Raw genomic sequence first — 13517 nt, forward strand, 5'->3', positions numbered from 1 at the left:
CTGAGCTCATCTCCACCATGAGGGGGGCAAAAAATGTATGTTCAAAGATACAAACTCTAGCAGTATCCTCTGGATTTAGATGTGTAATGCTCTGCTCAGTTGTGTTGGTGTTCTGTTACATCTCATCCTCATCAACAAAATATTTTGGTGTTTATAACTTAAAGTTTCTTCCCCTTTCTCTGAAATTCAGTATTTTCTAAAAAACTTGTTTTTCTTGTATCATTTTTCTGAGCCTGCTAGGTAATGGTGTTGATAGAGGTTGAGCCAGTCGTGTGTATGCTGCCTGCAGATAGCTGCTCCAGGCATCTATAATTTGTTTAAAATGATTGGGTGGGGAAATTCTGAAGCAATCGTGAGAGAATGCATGTCGCCTTGGAGGTAATGTACTAGTGCACTAGAGTAGTAGGTTTATTGTTCCTGGGGCTGATGGTAAGTTGAGTGTGTCATCAGGATGCTGACTTGTATGCCTATCTGAGAAGAAAATGCTTTGCTATAAGCTCAGAAAGTTATCAGCTCAGTAGGAAGAATTCCACTGCAGAAAGGTGAGCAAAGAGTAAGAGAAGACATTAGTAAATGAGCAACATGTATTGACAGGGACAATGAATACATCCTGTAAAATGTCATACTAAAATGAAAGGGTTTAAAAATAATTTGTTGTTTGCCACCTGCAGAATAGCTCTGTTGGAAATTCCTGTAGTTTATCTTAATTCAGAAGCATTACTGGGTTTTGACTGAGAGAGATTAAAAAATAAAAATAAAAAAAACAAGTACCTTTACTGTACCACTTAAGTTTTCTTTGTTATCATTGCTTTGCTTATGCTGTGAAAAAAAATAAATTGAAAATCAGACATTTGATCATAATTCAAAGTGGTCAAAGTGCAGATCATGATCACATTATGCATTTCTGAAATGTGATTGTCCATTTGCATCTTTTCTCATCATGGAGTTGTTAGTAGTAGTGGTGGTTATTTCCTTTGAAATAAGAGAAAAGCCAACAAAATTGGATTAAAGAAGCTATTCTTGATATATTGGAGAAAGCATTGCTAATCTTGGGTAGAGAAGTAGTAAATTTAAGTGCTTACTGGAGATGTTTGAGAATCCCAGACCGCTTTGGAAAAGTGTAGAGTCTTAACTATGTCAGTTACTTACAACTGTTTTATTTACAACTCATACACAGTTTTGCTCCTGCACCCCAAATTTCATAAAGCCAACGTGGAATTAAGCTTTAGATACAATAGCATATCTTAAAACACAGACTGTAACAAATGCAATATACGTTGGTGATTGTCAGATATTGCTGATTGAAGAAAAATGGATAAGGAGTCTGAATTTTCAGAGAAGCAACAGTCTGATTTGGATACTATTTTTTAAAGCTAGCTAGCCACTATCGGGATTCTTCAAGTACCGATACACTCAACTATTGAATGTAAAATTTATTATTTCACTTACTAGTATTATTTTTGTGTGCTGAAAAATCTCAACCTATGATGTTTTGATGACTAGTTATAAGTTTCTTTAGGAAGGAAAATCAATACTGTGGGAAAATAATCCTCAGTGGTTTAAGTCATACACAATTAAATGCTTGAGTGAGAGTAAGGAAAATTCCAGTGGCTTCAGTCTCATTAAAAATTATTGGAAGATTTGTCTATATGAACATGTATGAATAATTTCGTATAAGAAAAAAGTGAAACTTTTTTTTAACCTTCCTCTAACATTGTGAAATAATTGTTGGAAACAATTGAAATACAATTTAAATTTTCTGGCTGCTTCAGTGAGTTCTTTCCTAAGTTTGCATTAGAAGAATTCAGTATTTTAAAAGCAGTCAGTGTTACAGATGTTTAATCACTAGCTGATGCCCTGGGTGTACATTAGTAGCCAATCCAATAGATCCAATTAAGCAGGCCAGTCTTCTGTTCCATTCACAGTTCAGTGCCATTTTGCAAGTTCAACAGAGGGCTGCATTGATCTGTTTATAGTGCATGCAGACTCGAGGTAGTTTGGTCAGAATCCACAGTGAATCAGTAGTAGGTGGGGAATTTAAATTTACCTCTCCTGGCTCCTTGATCTCTAGCAGTGGTGAATAAACCTATTACAGACAAAACTTTCAAAGGAAGTGTGGCAAAATAAAACAGTTTAGTGCCATGTATTTGATGTTCCATCTCGTTTTCCTAGCTCTCACTTTGTGTATTAGTGAGTAGATATGAATGGACAGTTGCAACTAGTCAAGGTTTTTGAGGTTCCTGCTTACCTGAACACCTCATTTAGCCTACCTTGCATTGGAAACTATGGTTTAAATAGCAGTTCTTTGTTGTCTGTGTTCGACCTGTAAGGAAGGGCTAAAATACAGTTAAGTCGCTCACGAGTCATAGTCTGCTCTTTAAATATGCAATCTCAAACTATCTGTGGAGCAAGTGATCTAGCCAAAGATCCTACTGTGTGTTCCCGTTCTGAAACATACTTGTTCTGAATATTTCCCTTCCTTTCCTCACTGAAAATATAAAACTATATAGTGATTTGTCCACTACTAGAATAGCTACAGAATTGAAAGGATGAATGGAGTAGTCTTTTAGCATAGAGATTCACTCAAAATAAACACATTCGTTCGAAATAAATAGTTCTTAATGGCAAATGATATCAAAGTTCTTCTGATTACATTCTGTCTTTTAAAAGAACTGTTTAATAGTTCCACGGTATGCCTTTAATGCAGCTGATGTTCACGCCACTCCAGTGTTGAGCAAATAATCTAAACATATTACAAAAGAGGTGTGTTTTCAGCTAAAATAATGTGTATTTTGTTTTAAATTTGAGCGATATGCCATATTTTATTTTGGTTGTTAGCAGGTTCAAGAGTAGCCGATGAATGCTACAATTAATTCAGGTGCTTTTGAGGTAGATTTCAAAAAGGGTTCACAATGCATTCATAGGTGTCCAGTTATACTGTTTATTTGGTCAGATAATCTGCACAAAAAACAGGCTTGTGTTGCAGAGTGGTAATGCTATATATGAATAAAGCAAGCCTTTTTTCTCAGACGAGGCTTTTGATTGAATTCAGATATGGTAGGTACTGATATTGCAGTTGTACAGTATACATATGGAGAATTCCATATTCTGAAATGACAGGATTTTTTTTCTTCATTTAAAAGAGGACATCTCTGTCTTCACTTATCTTAAAACATTTTAATAACTGAGACTACCAATTATGTTTTATAGGATTCGATTTTTGTGCTAAGGCCTTATCAAAAGCTTTTAATAAGGTGCTTTCTGCTGAGTTAATGATATGTTTTAGATGGCATTTCTTATACCTATCTTCAATAGACATATTCAGACAGCGTGATTGTAATAATCAAGTTTCAATCAAACCATACTTACTATGACAAATATTGCATGAGACTGTAATGCAGGTATTCGTGCTCTTGATAAAGGGCTTAATTTGACTCCTGGCAGAGATGGAGAACCACTATTGATTTTTGTATCAGAATGCAAAATAGCTCTTATTTGTCATGTACAAGGGAAATTGCTTCTTAATTAAAACTAAATAAAACACTCCAAGGTTTTATGGAGTAATACAGAAAGTATCACATTGCGTAGCAAATGTGTTCTTTCAAAAGTCTATAAAGGCTCAGTTAGCAATTATTCTTAACAAACTAAAGCATTTCTTAAACAGTTGCTTAAAACTTAATTTGTTTGTATCCTGCCTGAAATGTTCGTAGATTTACTATACCCCAAAGCTTACTTCTTGTTTTTTTCCTCCCACAAAGCAAATGTCAAAGAAATATTTGAACAAAGTACTATACATCTTCAAATCCCCTTCAACTGGGACTGTGAATTCATTCGACTGCATTTTGGACATAACAGGAAGAAGCATCTTAACTATTCAGAGTTCACTCAGTTTTTGCAGGTCAGTTATTAACCTTCTTTTAAAGCACAGTTGAAATTCATTTTCATCTCTAATAATACATTTATACCATTATAAGTTTTGAGCTTATTCTGGTAATGATCATCATTATCTGATACTAATCCTAACAGTTATGATGAACTATTATTTCTCTATACCAGTTCTGTAAGCAGTATTTACTCATTGTACTTTAACTTGAATATCATTCTATAAATACATAGGATTAAATATACTTTTTAGGAAATTGACCACTTCATTGGTTGTTAAACTGGATTGAGCAGTCTACTTTTTCTGTCATAGGAATATAACAGCAAAACTAACTTCAACCAGAGAAAGATTACATTCTTTGTGTAATTGTTTTGTTAACCATGTAATCTTCCACATAAAGTTAATAGATTGTTTAACATTTCTTTTAGTTCTGTAAACATCATCCTAATACTTACCCTTTTTTTCGCTCTCACTATCCTGAATGCTACTACACATATATTGGGAGTTTAGTCTTAAATGCAGCCAACTTAGCAGGAGGCAAATCTGATTTTCCGAGATGTTGCTGAAGCACCATCTACGAATAAGCCTTTAAAAGATCTCACTCTTAGAAAACTGGACTTTGTTCTAAGCCGAAAAGTTACAGGAAAAACATATTATGAATTGATCATTATATTAGAAGGAAGTAAAGGAAGACATCAATTATAGAGGAAGGTGGAAGAGTAAAGTAGGAGAAATGTACATTGTAATTCAAGAGAAAGAAGTTCACACAACTGTAGGTAATTGCACTGAATTCTGTAAGTTAAGATGCAGTGATCGCCTGATGATGTTACTTCTAGTTTTCTGTCTAGTAGACCTGAGGAAAAATAGATGATGTACTTCCAGAGCTGACCTTTTACAAAATAACTTCAACATACTCTCTTAAAAGTAGGGAGTGATAGGTGTGCTCTGGTTTACACTGCAATTATTGTCCAGAATTAAAGTAGGTCTAGAGTGGATTCTAGAGGATTGTGACTAGATAGAATCTGAAATCTATATTGTAAATTGAGATGCTGGAATTAGGCACAGTCTTTTAAGGGCGCAGTGTAAGTTGGTGTTACTTTCAAGGAATAAACTCTGTCCTGCCTTTGATGCTACATATTTTAAGTGATCCCAGACACAGACTGGGGACACAAGTGCACAAACAACAACAACAAAACCAAAACTGAACAGATTTCTACTAAGAAGCATCTTTTTGTTGTTGAACCCAGATCAAAATGATAAATATTTGATTTTATGTTTGTTGTTCCAAAATTCTGTCTTGTAAGATACAATAACCTCTTGCTCTCATCATATAATAAAAAAAGACCCTTAGTACATACACATAGTATGGACTGCACGATTTAAAAGATGTACATGAGTTTGATATTCCTGTCCCTCCATTTAGATTCCTCTTCATAGTCTTGTCTTATGGGGCTTGGTATTTAGGGTGCAGAAAGCCTGCTGTGATCTGATCTAGAAAACCTTAATCTTGAGGTTACAAGACTTCAGAAATTACTGTAGAGGTGATGTAAGCTCAGTAGTTTGCCCTCTTACTGGCTGTCACAACATGGTTATTATTTTAGCTGTTTCTAGAGGTCTGAATGACAGCTGAATGTGCTTTATTGTTTGCTTGAATAGATGGAAACAAGTTTTTCTGGACATAGAATTTACAACCATCATTATTATATTAAGGTTAGGTTACTGCATTGTGCTTTATATGAAGATTTTTTTACAGATTGTATAGGAGTGTTAAATTGCCTGAAATGAGTGACCATTTCTGACATTATGGGAAGTGTCTGTTGGGCAATCTGGAACTATATTACATAATCTTCACTGTCTTCCTGTTCACTTCCAAATACTTTTCAGTTATTTAATTTGTAATACCCCAATCATATTTAATCTTGGACATGAAAGAGATCAGTTCCCTTTGAGTCTTTAAGATCAATATCAGAAGTTTCTCTACCAGGTAAGTATTTAATAAAGGAATATGTAGCAGCCAGGACATGGGTATGTGAAAGTTACTTCTCAAATCATTTAGCGTAAGCGCCTATTTCCTTACAGTTGAATAGGGGCTTTTCTATGACAGAGGAATGAATCCGTGCATGGAATGAATCATTGTGCAGACTTCTTATTTTATTTGGGCTGGCCTGTAAGTTTAAACTGCAGTCTTTTTGTGGTCTACATGCACAAATATATTCAGGCATGCTGTAAGAATACAAAATGAGCAACAGTTGTGTGAACAGTGAGTTACAGAATTTGCTAATATGCTATTTCTAAATACTAATTCTAGGAGCTGCAGTCAGAACATGCAAGACAAGCCTTTGCAATGAAGGACAAAAATAAAAGTGGTACAATTACTGGGCTGGACTTCAGTGAAATCATGGTTACCCTTCGCTCACATATGCTAACTCCGTTTGTGGAAGAAAATTTAGTTTCAGTAAGTCTGATGAAAAGTGCCTTGAGTTCAGGGTTTAATAGCTGAAATGTCTTAAAATGTTATTGATTCTCTCCCACTTTGTCTTTTCCTACCTGTTTATAACTTCCTCAGTGCTAGAGATTATTCCCTTCATAATAGAGCAGGCAGAGTAAAACATGGAAGTACTCCTTGGATGCAGTAGCGGAAAAGTTTGGCACTCTGGTTCACATGCTTAAAGTGCCATTGGAAGCAGTTTGAGTTAGTCTACTATGCTTTCCCCTAAAGGAGGGCAAACTATACTTTGCACAGAAAGAACATGAATTTGGGCAAAAGCCTGACTGATAAGACATACCATCTCCCATAGGATTTGTATTATGTACTAACTGTAGACTTTGAAATAAATGGTTGTTGCTATACCTGATAGGAGAAGTCAGTCACTGTCTTTGTCTAAAGCAGTGGTTACATGCATATCTCTATTAGAAAAATACTCAGTTACCCATTTAGAGTGTGTATCAGATACATTGAATAATAGTACAAGGAAGATGTGGACCTTATAGAACAAGTTCGGAGGAGGGCCACAAAAATGATCAGAGGACTTCTATGTAAAAATGCTGAGAGAGTTTCTCAGCCTGGAGAGGTCTCTGGGGAGACTTCTTTGTGACCTTTCAATATATAAGGAGGGCTTATAAGGAAGACGAAGAAAAACTTTTTACCAGGGCGTGTATTGACAGGACAAGGAGTAATGTTTTTAAACTGAAATAGGGTGGATTTAGATTACATATAAGGAAGAAATTTTTGTTACCATGAGGGTGGTCAGACAGCGGAACAGGTTGCCCAGGGAAGCTGTGGATGCTACATCACTGAAATTGTTCAGTCAGGTTGGACAGGTCTTTGAGCAACCTGATCTAGTAGAAGATATCCCTGATCATGCCAGGGGAGTTGACCTTTAAAGACCATCTAGCCCCTTTCTAACCCAAACCATTCTATGATTCTATGTGAGTATTACCTGATCATTGCATAATATTCAGTTTGTAAAAGAAAGAAAAAAAAGTATCCTGTCTAATAATTCTCCCCTCATGTTTCTATTAAAAATAGCTTAAAATTACTTTTGTCCATAGGTTCATGCCTGGTGCTCCCCGCCAATACATGGAATTACAGGAATAGAAAGATATCTTTAATTCTTTCCTTATTTGCCCAAATGGATGTTTCTGTAATTTGTAATAAGATGTTGTTAAAAGCCTTAAGGTACTTAACCACATTCATTTAATTTTTAAAGGTAGCTGGTGGAACTGTTTCACATCAGGTCAGCTTCTCCTACTTCAATGCATTTAATGCCCTTTTGAATAACATGGATCTCGTTAGGAAGATATACAGCAATATAGCAGGTGTAAGAAAAGATGTTGAAGTCACAAAAGGTAAAGTATATTTCCTTCACTTCATTAATTTTTTAGTTGTGTCCAATCTGTAATCTGGTAGTGCATATAGGGTAAGGCAAGCCAGGGCCTGCATAGACTTAGCACAAAGTTAGCACTACTGTATAGGTGTTTAAAAGGTGATTTTCATCCTCCCAGGTTAGGAAGGATTTTCAACCAGATCATTAAGGGAGAAGAACAGGGACTCTGTCAGAAACCTTGCTGACAGTACTAGTTTGAATGGATATCTGCAAGACAATATATTATTGAGGATTTTACCACCCCTTGAAAGATATGCATGGTTTCTTAGAGATGAGGTACTTAGGAAATAAGATAGAATGGATTAAGTTCAAAAATCCATTATCAGTAATTTCCATATTGTTTAGCGCTAGTTACTTTATCTGTGATTAAATGTTTTTTAGAAAAATGGTTATAATACATAACTTCTTAGTGTTTACGGACCTGAGTGGTTTTACATAAAGTTTGTGTCTATATTTAGGACATAATTAATACCTGTATGTACAAAAAGTGGCCATGTGTCAGTCTTGATGCAGGCATGAGTGGATTGATTTTGTAGTAATTTTACGACAGATTATATGACTGATTTTATTACCTGTATGGATGGGACCAACAGAGTCTGTGTGATAAAAAGCATGCCAAGTTCCTTCTTTGCTTGGCTTAAGTTCATACAGTCTGCATACCTTTCATCCCTAAAGAAAAGCATAAAATGCCTGTCCTCATACTCCAAATTGTGCTAACAAATTACTTAGCTTTTTTATTTATTTATTTATTTTTGATTCAGATGCATAAATATCTTGTCTGGATTTGTGTTGTGAAAATTGCTACTGTGTTTTCACTGCTAAAACTTGTTTATTGTAGCTTGGCAATTATGTCATGAACATGTCATGTAATTTGGCTAGATAAACATCTAAGTTTGGTGTCATTGAGAGCTAGCAGTTAAAAGAAACGTGGATGTGATGGCGATAAATGAGTCGGTTGCCCTTAAAGCTGTGAATATCACTATTCTGTTCTGTTTTACAGAACTTCAGAAAAAGGAATCAAATTGTGTGTGTGGTGTTATTAACCTTGCTAGCGTGAGGATTTTTGTTGACTTTGATGGTGAATTCTTACCATGAATCAGAGTTGTGCAGTCAGATTTGCTCTATGTCTCAAAAGTTCTGTTTCAAGACAGATATCCTCCTAAAAATATTTTCATCCATTATGGATTTTGCTTCTTGGTGATAGGTCTCTTTTTTTTATGATAGTAAAGTTATTTGTGAAAGTTGTATATAAAGAGGAAATGTGACAAATAACACAATTGCTTTATTTCTCTTTCCCTTTTAAATCCAGAGGAATTTACCCACTCTGCAATCCGATTTGGACAAGTTACACCACTGGAAATAGATATTCTCTACCAACTTACAGATTTATACAGTGTTACTGGGTAACTTATAATAATTAATTTTATCATTTAACAATCATATTGCTGTTTTCTATGCAAAAAACTACTGATTTTCATCCCAATTTTAAAAAATTGTGTTTTGTTGCATTTCTTTACAATAATTTATTCAATGTAAAATGAGTTTGGTGTATGCATGGGTTTTCTAAGTGAATTGTGTACATCAAGCATAGTTACTAATTTTCATATTATAGGTATACATATAAAATAGCAAAACACATTACTGTAATCCCAAAATGCTATAATACACTGGTATTTTTAACTTTATTGATGTTTCAGGAGGGCATTTGCATGTGGACTCTTGGATAGGAGTACCTACCCAATTGTATTGTTTAAATGTGAATTGCAAAATTGTTTAATTTGTGAATTATACCCTTTATTACCGTTTATTATCCTTTATTACTAGTAATCAAGGACTCACTTCTGAATAATCTGAGGTCCCTTTATCTCCGCTTAACAGCTACAAGAAGAGAATGCCCTTCTAACTCCAAGAATTCTTTATGGCAGTGTAGCAGAATTCTTAGATGGGCATTCAAATATGACGAGTGTTTTTTTAAACTCGGGATGTATTCTGTGAGGTGTGGCCAGGAATACTGTATTGAATATGTTTATTATTTTATCTAACAGTAATTTACTTTCCTCTGCCTTGTGTTAAGGCGCTTAACTTTGGCAGATATTGAGAGAATAGCACCGCTGGCTGAAGGTGCGTTACCTTACAACTTGGCAGAACTCCAGAAACAGGTAGGTAGAAGTGATATGTACAAATAAAATTGCTGAAATTAAGTGAATGTTTATGTACATGAGTATGAAAAGTTTTTAAAAAAAAACATACTTTAAACAGACTCCTAAGACGTGGAATGTGCTGTGTGTATTGCTATAAGGATAGAATTAGGACACAATACTGAGTGTGTTTCTAAACACGATGTTAGATATCATATTGAATGATGGCCTATTCAGATACAAGAATGTGTAGAAACTTGGATTCACTTCACAATCTAACCTTGTAATTATACAATTAATTTAAAATAGTAAAAATATATGAGTATTAAATGCAAAACTTATAAATGTCTTCTTTTTTGAAAAATGTGATGAAACACTTGGCTTAACCATTTATTTAAATTGATCATTGAATTTTACTCTACTTCTTGGCTCTCTGAACTAGAGAGTGGAAGGGGAATTCAGCTTTATTGAGATTGATGGAAAGGGTAGAATTAGAAGATGGAAAATAACAGGAGTAGAATGTTAACCCGCTGTTTTACCAGACCTTTACAGTTATCACTGTATTTAAATACACATGTGTAGTACAGCATAAGAGTCCTAGACTGTCCATTGGGATTTTTAATATAAATTGTTTCACACTTTTATGGTTATTTGTACAACTGTAAAAACTAAAGAATTAGGACCAAACATTGTGCAGGTATTTATCTTACGTTTAGACTTTCCATTATAGTTACTGGGTACCATTTCCATTATAGTTACTGGGTACCATACTGCCCACTTCCAGGAGTATTGTTTGCAAGTTTACATGATAAGGAAGTCAGGATTTGGAGGCTTTATCTTCTGTATGTTTTTGGTTCAACATATAATTGAGAAGTTTTCTTTTGCAAGCAGATCTGTCTAGTGCTAGTTAAGCTGTGATTTAAATCTTACCTTAACCTTCTTCTAAGGTTGAACCCAAGTACTACTGATATCAAAACTAGCAGCTTTATGGGAAGTCTCTTATACTGTGCATAGAAATATTCCATTCTGTTGTATTTTATTTTGGGTATATGCTAGGGGAATCCTTTTTCTGAAGCATTTTGTAGGTGATTGTTCTCACGAGGGTTACTCAGGGGGGAATTAATTCAAGTGTTAATAATATAAAGCTAATTATGCAGTCAAGAAAATCCTTGAAACAGTTACACAGTGGATTCAGAAAGGAAGACATCCATACGTGGTGAATTGCATGGTTACATAATTATTCAATACACAGATCATTTTCACACTGGTATTTGTTATGCAAAACAACAACAACAGAAAAGTAGGATATGATCTTAGAAGTTTCTGATGCACAATCTTTTATTTATTTTTACTGTTAGAACTTCATAGGGAAGTGCAATTCCACATAGAGCTGTACATTCCCAAGTAAGCTTTACAAGAGAATACAATAAAGTCAGTGTTCATCTGAACCAGGGCATTTTGCTCCAAGGATGTCTCCATATCCTTTTTCCCTCTGTAATATACAAAGAAGAGTAGGGTACCTAACTCTTGACATCTTGTATGAGTGTATCTCATAATTCTGACTAAACACATCCGTGTGTACTTCGGAGAGAAATACGATTTTTCATTGTGAAGGTTTTTCTTATAATGGACAACTCCAGTTCTCTCAGTCAGTGTTAGGAGTTTATGTGGTGCCCATGAAGACACCCAAGGGCTCTGATTCCCAAGTAGGCGAAGCCTGGCTGAGGCTGAGTTCTGTTCCCAGCTGCCTACACCTCGCTTGATACACAGACAGCTGAGCTTCTAATGAATCAACTGCTGTACTGCCACATCCAGCAGCTCAGCATGTATGGTGAACTGAAGCTGGTGATGACGTGCATTAAAATGCTGCTCCTGAATTGCAGTGATTCAGGAACCGATTCCCAAGTAGCTCAACCATCTGGGTTGTTGTGGCAGGAGGAGGACAGACAGCTGGCAGTAGTGACTTGTCAATTCTACGCTACACTGTCTCCCAAAAGGTGAAATTCACATCCTCTACCTTGTACAGATAGTACGGCTGTAAGATGTTCTGAGATAAAGCAGGCAGCACAGTGCAGTGACAAAACCACCTATGTCTTGTTCGCCATGTGAATGTCCTGTATTTGCCAGCAGATGAGGGTCCCAGGACTCTATCTGAAAATAAAAGCTTGTATTTATAAAGCCTGTCCTTTTTTTCAGCTCACTTTGTATACATACTACAATGAGGTTCCTCTAAGCAGGAACCTTTCTATCCGCTAGAAAATCTAGGATATGTATCAATGACAGGAAGATCTTGAATTAGTTCAACTGCTGTGGTTAAAACATTCTCCTGCATAAAATATAGGCAATCTGTGGGACTTGGAATTTATTCTGTTTACTCTTGTGACAGGTGGATTTGGTCATTCAGTTGTCTTTCAAACAGATTCATCTGAAACACAGTGTCTGATCTGTTCTTAATGTTACCGTTCTGTTGTCCTTAAGGAATTAGACATATCTGAGGCAATGAAATATGTGTCCGAACCCTACTTAGTGGTAACAGTCTTCCCATGGATTCCTAAAGACAAGAATGATGGAATTAATTGATGCAGAGATGTGTATACAATGTTCGTTCAGACTAAGGAGTATTTTTGATGAAGTTTCATAAGTGCATTCTTAACTGCCAGCTTTGGTTTTAATGAGTGTTTTTGTGGCAGTCACCTTCCTGAGTAGATTATTAGGAAATAAAATATTTGTCTTGTTTTATTTTACACATCAGAATTACCTGTGTAGCTAGACACTGTTATGAAATAAGCTCGCTGAAAAAAGTTTCACTCATCACTAGAACATATTCTTTTCATGCTCTTGGAGTAATACATTACGCTTTCATCTGTTCTACATTCTGTGTTAACAGAGCACAGCAAAAGGAAAGTTACTTCGTTTTCTTCGTTTTATAAGGAGCGGTCTTTTACTGAACCTTATCCTAAGTGAACCTTTTATTACCTGATGTTGTGGTTTAACCTGGCAGGCAACTAAGCACCACGCAGCCATTCGCTCACTCCCCCTCCCCATAGTGTGCTAGGGGAGAGAATCAGGAAAAAAGAAAGGTAAAACTCGTGTGTTGAGATAAAGACAATTTAATAGGACAGAAAATGAAGGGAAAATAACAATAATTATTATGATAAAGAAATATACAAAACAAGTGATGCCCAATGCAAATGCTGACTGATGTCCAGCCAGGGCTCAAGCAGCGCCCCCCCAGTTTTATTGTTCAGCACAACACCATGTGGTGTGGGATACCCCTTTGGCCATTTTGGGTGACCTGTCCTGGCTGTGTCCCCTTCCAGCTCCTGCATCCCCAGCCTGCTCGTTGGCAGGGCACCATGAGAAGCTGAAAAGTCCTTGGCTCTGTGTGAGCACTGCTCTGCAACAACTAAAACATCGGTGTGTAATCAACATTGTTCTCATCCAGAATCCAAAACACAGCACCATACCAGCTACTAGGAAGGAAATTAACTCTATCCCAGCCGAAACCAGGACATTTAATTTAACTGTATTGATACAATGAAAGATACCCATTTGTGAAAGAGAGAATATCATTCCAGTGAGGTTCAGCTGTCCCTAGGAAATGAAAAC

The 13517-nt window shown here is 35.8% G+C and overlaps 1 protein-coding gene across 8 annotated transcripts in view; it reads left to right on the forward strand.

The window, feature by feature from the left end:
* Positions 1–13517, forward strand: part of SLC25A12 (solute carrier family 25 member 12) — a 51394-nt gene that overhangs the window by 17059 nt on the left and 20818 nt on the right. For all 8 annotated transcript variants that reach the window (XM_035537019.2, XM_050711778.1, XM_035537031.2 and 5 more), the window contains 5 exons: positions 3759–3898; positions 6192–6338; positions 7594–7732; positions 9080–9173; positions 9845–9929. In XM_035537019.2, the coding sequence (XP_035392912.1) occupies positions 3759–3898; positions 6192–6338; positions 7594–7732; positions 9080–9173; positions 9845–9929 (605 nt within the window). The remainder of the gene's footprint in view (positions 1–3758; positions 3899–6191; positions 6339–7593; positions 7733–9079; positions 9174–9844; positions 9930–13517) is intronic.

Source organism: Cygnus atratus, chromosome 6 (genome assembly GCF_013377495.2).
Source record: "Cygnus atratus isolate AKBS03 ecotype Queensland, Australia chromosome 6, CAtr_DNAZoo_HiC_assembly, whole genome shotgun sequence".
NCBI classification, from domain to species: domain Eukaryota; kingdom Metazoa; phylum Chordata; class Aves; order Anseriformes; family Anatidae; genus Cygnus; species Cygnus atratus.